Source organism: Myotis brandtii, unplaced genomic scaffold, assembly GCF_000412655.1.
Source record: "Myotis brandtii unplaced genomic scaffold, ASM41265v1 scaffold1663, whole genome shotgun sequence".
Taxonomy (NCBI): domain Eukaryota; kingdom Metazoa; phylum Chordata; class Mammalia; order Chiroptera; family Vespertilionidae; genus Myotis; species Myotis brandtii.
Window position 1 is genome coordinate 29,628 of NW_005356101.1, and position 7,456 is coordinate 37,083.

Below are 7,456 nucleotides of genomic sequence, written 5' to 3' on the forward strand. Positions count from 1 at the left end.
ATATTATTGGTAAAGACAATAAGTATCTATAGACTCTTTGTTTCTGGGGTTGTACCCTTGGATTTACATAATGTGCCACTTCCTCTCTTAGTTTCAATTGGCGTCCTTAATGTTAATTAAATTGTTTGGTCATACCAGGGAAGCCCAACATTGTTTCAGGTGTGTTGGCATGCTTTCATAAAATTTATATTTTTATCAAAGTGTAGATAAACTGAGTACTTTCTTTTTTAGACCTTAATTATTTTACTGAGAGAGATTTGCTTTCATTTTGAGCACATTGGAAAGCATGGAGTGGGTTGTCCAAGATAATACGAAGGTTCTTCTAATGACTGTGTGGTGAATGTATATAAGGAGGTATTGCTAGAGATATCACTCCACTCTTCCATTTTGCATCCTCATGTCTTAGTTCCTTCTTTGCTTTAAAAAGTGGCTAATAGAGGCTTTAAACTTTTGCAGGCTTTACTTGACTATTTCTCTGTTCATGCATTAGGATGGTACTAGTGTTTTTGTTAATTGATATTAAAGGTGGTAGCACTTTACGACCTAGGTAATCATCACCTTGGCTGCTATAACAAAGAACCACAGACTGGATGGGTTAAACAACAGAAACTTATTTCTTACAATTCTGGAGATTTGGGTGCCAGGATGGTCAGTTTCTGATGAGGGCCCTCTTCTTGCTTTCTGCCTTCCTGCTAAGTCCTGGCATGGCACAGAGAGCGCTGATGTCTCCCCCTTTTCTTCTCAGGGCACTAATCTTGTCATGAGGGACCTTCCCCATGACTTCATCTAATTTAATTACCTTCCAAAGATGCCACCTTTAAATATCATCACCTTGAGGGCTTCAACATAGGTATTTGGGGAAGACCATTCAATCCATGGCAACCCAGGGCTGTGAATTTGGGGCACCACTGTGGTACAGTGGGATGGGGAGAGACTTGTGGGGACTCACACTTCCCTTCCCTCACTGTTTTAACTTGAACAGTTGTTTGACATTTATCATGTGACGAAACAGTTCAGCAGGTAGGAATTGACCTAAGAACGTGTAATTGACGCAGTGCTTTTCTTCCCCTTCTCTCACCACAGAGCTGGGGTGCTCTTCTTCCTGACCACCAACCAGTGTTTCAGCAGCATAACAGCCGTGGAGCTCTTCGTGGTGGAGAAGAAGCTCTTCATGTGAGTGTGGCTCTGCTCCGGGAAGGGCGCTATCCAGTGTCAGGGCTGTTGATCAAATTGGTCATATCCAGAAGTTGGCCACGGATTGGTCCCTGGGATTACCAGTGTTCATTGAGAAAAAGCAGCCTGGGGCTGGGAGGGAAATCATGAGACCAAGGGAAAAGGAAGTTTAAAGATTAGGGTATAGCTGCAAAGGCAATGGTACAGAGAATGCAAGAAATAGAGGCTGAAAAGGATCTTTTGCAAGAAGTTAAAAGAGATTTGCCCATAGTTACAAGCTGGAGGAAAGGAATTGTTAGGGAGGGAAAGAATGAAGGTTTGTGGAAGAGTTTGGACTCACCGGAGGAGGAGGTCAGGAAGATGAGGGACCTAGGTCTTCACTGGGGAAAAAACAGAATTTGATAACTGACAGGTTGGGAGGTATGATCACTGAAGGAAGAAGTGATAGAGGCTGAAAGGGATCTTATGCAAGAAGTTGAAAGAGATTTGCCTATATTTACAAGCTGGAGGAAAGGAATTGTTAGAGAGGGAAAGAATGAAAGTTTGTGGAAGAGTTTGGACTCACCGGAGGAGGATGTTTGGAAGAGGAGGGACCTAGGTCTTCATTGGAGAGAAAACAGGATTTGATAGCTGACAGGTTGGGAGGTATGATCACTGAAGGAAGAAGTGCCATGTTTTCCTTCATCATGAGAATGAAAGGAGAAGGTTTAGTGACCTAAAGCTCTGCTTGGGGAGCGTGGAGAATAGCAGCACCACCTTCTTCATGGTCAGAAGTGGGGAGAAAGCAAAGCCTGTGTGACCACTGAGATCAGCTACTGAAGTTCTTTTTCACGGAAACCCAGAGTCAGAGGAGAGGGAGGAGAGGCAGAACGTGTTTACCTGGAGTGGGGGTCCTGAGGGCTAAGTGGGCGGCATTGAGAGGAAATTCTAGAATGAGAAGTGGGGTCCTTGCACAGAGCTCTTGGGAACCAGGTCTCAAGGGAGGTGTGCACTTGAGATGCTGACTGGGTGAAGCTGTAGTTGTTAGACCCCTGCTGGCAGCAGAATGGATTAATCATCTGGCCTGTGTCTTCTTGAACTAATGTGGGATGAATCCACTAATTTAGTATCAGTGGATACTACAGAGTGTCATCTTATTTCTTTGAGAAGTTCATTTTTGTTTTTTAGGCATGAATATATCAGTGGATACTACAGAGTGTCATCTTATTTCTTTGGGAAACTCCTATCTGATTTACTACCAATGAGGATGTTACCAAGTGTTATATTTACTTGTATAACATATTTCTTGTTAGGTAAGCAATAAGGTAAAAATTATGTTTCTGTAGTCTTGGATGTGAGAGGACGCTAATTTCTTTTTGCAAGTATATATATATATATATATATATATATATTACACAAAGCACTATAAGACAAGATCCACTGATTGAGTTTAAGCCTACATTTTACAAATAAGGGGTGTGCCATACACAATTAGGCATAGTACCTGGATCCTCAGCTCCTGATTAGTATTCAGGTGGCTGCTCCAATATCATACACAATACAGTGTATGACCCGTAATAGTGCCCCATTATAGCTATACAGTAGTTTTGTGAAACTTCATTTAACCCCACCCTCAATCCCAAGCTCTGTGGTGTTTGTCTCAGAGACCTGGCAGCACTCCCTCAGAGAGTGAAATGCCTGGAGGTTATGGGATCCTGATCTCCCAGTTTCTCCACTGTCACTGCTACAGCAAACTGTGAGGAAGGTGATATCTGGGGAGAAAGCATGTTCTCTTGACAAGTTACCTCCTTAGCGAGAAGGCAGTAGAATTCTGGCCACGTGTGTAGCCTCCAGCCCCCCACCTCAGCACTCAGAAATTGGTAATAATTGCACAACAGGGAGCACAGGTGTTATGTTGTATAGTGCTTATGCAGTAGTATAAAAAAGAAAACGGAATCAATCTATACAGTTATATGGGGGGCAAGGAAATTGGTGACTCAGGGTAGTTGTTGGATAGAGGATGAACTTTTCATTCTGATAACTGTTTCTCAAAATATTTGCACAATAAACAATTCCCAATACACGGTGACGTAGGTGGTTGGATTAACCCCCCCTTTCCTTCCTCAGGATTGAAACCGAAGGTGGAGGCCTTCTTCATCATGATGTTTTCCCTTACCATGGTGGCTTATGCAGCCAGTTCTATGGCACTGGCCATAGCAGCAGGTCAGAGTGTGGTATCCATAGCAACCCTTCTCATGACCATCTCCTTTGTGTTTATGATGGTGAGTAGGAACTGTGCTTCTCTGAGAAGTAATTATTTCCCCTCCTTCCTTCCCAAAAGTTTACCTGTCATGGAAAACCTGCTTTGAGGATTTTGTCAATGGGACTCTTAGCTTTAAGGAAGCCATATGTTAAAATATAGCTTATATTAGAGAATGTACCAGCTTTTTCTCGACCTTACCCAGCCTCTTTGCTACTATTCTAATCTAGTATAACTTTAGTTAACATTTTCTTACAGATAAGATTTTAAAAGATGCTTCTTGGTGACGTACAGTGAAAACTTGATGACTGGGAACTTCAAAACCAGAAAAATATTTTTTTTTTTTTTTTTTTAATCCTCACCCCAGGATATTTTTTCCATTGATCTTTAAAGAGAGAATGGAATGGGGGGAAGAAAGGGAGGAGAGGAGGGAGGGAAGGAGGGAGGGAGGGAGGGAGGGGGAGAGAGAGAGAGAGGTGAGAGGTGAGAGAGACACATCGACTGGTTGCCTCCCACACTCTCCCTGACCTGGGCAGAGGATGGAACCTGCCCTGCAGCTGAGGTACATGTCCTTGATTGGGAATTGAACTGGCGTCCCTTTGGTCCATGGGCCAACACTCTAACCACCCAGCCAAACCGGCCAGGGCAAAACCAGAAGAATTTTGATTGGAAGTTTCCCTCATAGAAATGGCAGGTTCATTGCCTGACTTCCATGCTGGTGTTAGAGAACTGCTGGCTTATTTCCCCAGCAGCTGAGAGGGTTTGTTTGGATCAAATACTTTCCAAGGGAGAAGCTAAGCTCCATGAAAAATAGAACAGTGTGTGGCATGGTCACTCCTCTATTTTGAAAAGGAGTGTTTTAAAAATAGTGAAATATTCCAAAGTCCACATAATACTAGGTCCCCTCCTTTCTTGGTCCTTGACATTCTCTTATATCAATATATTTCTGGTTACCTTTTTTTTTTAATGGTTACTTAATCCTAATCTTACATGCCCTAACTTTTGCATAGGTGAAGAGAACCACTTAGTACAGCGATTCTCAACAGGCGTGCCACAAAAGGGACAATGGAGTGATGCAAGAATTTTTACAACATACAATACCCAACTATTTAATCAGGGGCACTGACCTCTTTTCCCTTATATTATCAGATAAAAAAATGACCACAACCAATACAACAATACCCATCTGGTGTGAATGAATCAAAATTATACCTGGTTTTTTGTTGTTTTTTTTGTCAGTTAGGCAAAAAATATATTTTTTGGTGTGCCACAGAATTTTAGAGCCTAGTTAATATGTGCCATGAAATGAAAAAAAGGTAGTAAATTGTCGAGTTAGCACATTTCCCTATATTACATCAAGTAAACAGGAACACTTAGCCTGTTTGCTTACTACATGTACCCTTTCTGCTAGAGTAGGAGTAGATGCCGTGAAAAATTTGTAAATAGCACAGTCTGGCCATTGAAAACTACCAATCTAAACATTACTGAGAAAGTGATAAACCTTGCACAATTTTCCTATAATGCCATCCAATAAATAAAATATCCTTTGCCCTGGCTGGTGTGGTTAAATGGTTAGAGTGTTGACCTGCACATTGAAGGGTTGCAGGTTCAATCCCTGGCCCTGGTTGACTTATATAGAACTTTTAAAACCACATATAAAATCATGTTTTACCAGAAGATGTTATATACTGAACACTTGGTTAGATCAAATTAAAAAATATGGCCCTAACCAGTTTTGCTCAGTGGTTAAAGTGTTGGCCTGTGGACTGAAGGGTCTGGGGTTCTATTCTGGTGAAGGGCATGTACCTTAATTGCAGGCTCGATCCCTGGCCCCAGTAGGGGCATGTGTGGGAGGCAACCGATCGATGTGTCTCTCTCACATTGATGTTTCTCTGTCTCTCCCCCTCCCTCCCACTCTCTCTAAAAAACCAGTGGGGGAAAAATGTTCTCGGGTAAGGAATAACAACAACAAAAATGTAGTCACACCAACATCATTGTCTTGTTATGCCCATCCCCACATCCAGAGTGCCAGTTAGGAGAAGTTTTGTATGAACCTCTTTTTATGTAGCCATCTCTTCCTGGAACGGTCCTTCCTGGCTCTCCATGGCAATGCTACTTCTGGTATCTTTAAAAGAAGGTCTTGACCATATTTTATGTTGTAGCTTGCCACTTTATATCCAGGCTTTGGGTTATTTTAAACACCCATTCTAAACCCCAAATTATTCCTAAAGTTGTTTGGAGATAGAATGCAAACCCTGTGGATCAGAAAGCTTACTGTGTTAAGGAAGTATAGAGGCCCACCAGGTGCTCAGGATATGTTCTGGGGTGTCCATTGGTGGGAACATAGTGGTTGCATCATTACAACAGTCGGGACCATGGCCTTCCATTGTGTGCTGTTACAGAGAGAAGTAAAAGCCTTGACAATTAAGGATCTTCCCATTCAATGAAACATAGATACATTGTCATTCCTTCACAGCCACAAACAGCCTCAGCTAAGAGAGGAATACACATGCAAAGAGGACATGGTAAGCCTTTAGAGCAGTGGAAGAAATTTTAAGAAAGTGTTGGCCTTAGCAGAAATGGTTACAGTGTTGTAGGGGGTTAAAGAGGGTAAGCTTTAGAATTCATGAAATCACTCTTCCAGTTCTGATTGCTGGGATTTTCTCTTGTAGATTTTCTCAGGGCTGTTGGTCAATCTCACAACCGTTGTGCCTTGGCTCTCATGGCTTCAGTACTTGAGCATTCCTCGGTATGGCTATGCGGTAAGTTCTCTTCTGTCCCTGTGACTGGTCCATTGTTCCCAAGCTGGGACAAGCAGAAGAAGCCTGACCATCTCATGTTCCCAGACTTGGCTTTCTTGTGTGAGGGAGGTGAAGGGTGGGGAGAAAACTCATGGTGAAGCAGGAAGATTGACCAATTGATGTAAAAAATGTTGGTTTTCAGTTCAGTAACGAAATACATGAGAGGATGGGAGCCTAGACTACATTTTGTTTTTCTAGACTCCATATTTTATATTGCAAGGGAAATTAAAAAAAAAAAAACGCACCAAGACCATATACTGTTCACAGCCATTATTGGCTTTAGAATCTAACTCCAGTGAAAACTGTCTGTCTTAATATAGTATAATTGAGTTTCAACTCCCAAGAATTACAACTTGTTTTGATTAAAACAAACAAGAACAATACAAAAGATGTTACCATAAATTAAAAATAGTCACTGAGAACCATTGTATCATTTTATTTATAGTGTTTTGGGGTTACAACATTGGGGAGAGAGGAGGAAGGTGCTGTAGGGTAATATAGCCAAACGTCTTCCCTGTTTGCCAAATACTTTATTTACTTTGTATTAGAAGCCAAACTTTTAACCATAGGCCTCTATGGTTAAATACCAAGAACAATCACTTTAGCTGCTCTGGTGTGACAAAGACTGTGAATGTGAAGCTTGGTTTGTTTTCAGAAATAATAAAGAATTAAACTAGGAGGATGGGATTGTGGTAATTCTTTGGAAGCTTTGAAATTCAAACCTGTTTACCTTGCCTGTTCCCCCTTGTGTTATAGGCTTTGCAACATAATGAATTTTTGGGACTAGACTTCTGCCCGGGACTTAATGTCACAGCAAACAGTACCTGTGACTTTGCAACGTAAGTGATGCATTTGGTTGTTACTGTTTGGTGTGATAGAGAAAGGCCACTGGGCTGAGCTGGAATGAGTGCTTTCAGGGACATTGGCCTAGGACAGCAGATGCCCCTCAAAGTGAAAGGAGATTCCCTAAGTTATCCCTGAGGCTCTCATAAAAGTTGGTTTCAGGGACCAGAGAAGATTCTTAGTGACCTATATATGTTAGCTGGGCCAGCCAGCCAGAGAGCACCTCAGTTCCGGAGGGCAAGTCCTGTCGGCCTTCTCTAGGAATATTGGAAACTGCCAGCTGGCTCTTATTTTCCAAGCCAGATGAGGTTAGGCTCTCATTTATCCAGCAAAAGGTCCTGTTTAGACCCTAAGAAAGCAATCCCAACTGAAAAGCCAAAGTTAAAAAGCAGCCATCCAT

General features: G+C 42.0%; 1 protein-coding gene across 1 annotated transcript in view; it reads left to right on the plus strand.

Annotated features, from left to right (window-relative positions):
- The window catches only part of LOC102245195 (ATP-binding cassette sub-family G member 2), a gene marked incomplete at its 5' end in the record, with an annotated part of 29,483 nt that overhangs the window by 19,765 nt on the left and 2,262 nt on the right, over window positions 1-7,456 (plus strand). The window contains 5 exons of the mRNA XM_014536846.1: window positions 1,084-1,173; window positions 2,341-2,465; window positions 3,280-3,434; window positions 6,085-6,174; window positions 6,970-7,052. Coding sequence (XP_014392332.1) covers window positions 1,084-1,173; window positions 2,341-2,465; window positions 3,280-3,434; window positions 6,085-6,174; window positions 6,970-7,052 — 543 coding nt within the window. The remainder of the gene's footprint in view (window positions 1-1,083; window positions 1,174-2,340; window positions 2,466-3,279; window positions 3,435-6,084; window positions 6,175-6,969; window positions 7,053-7,456) is intronic.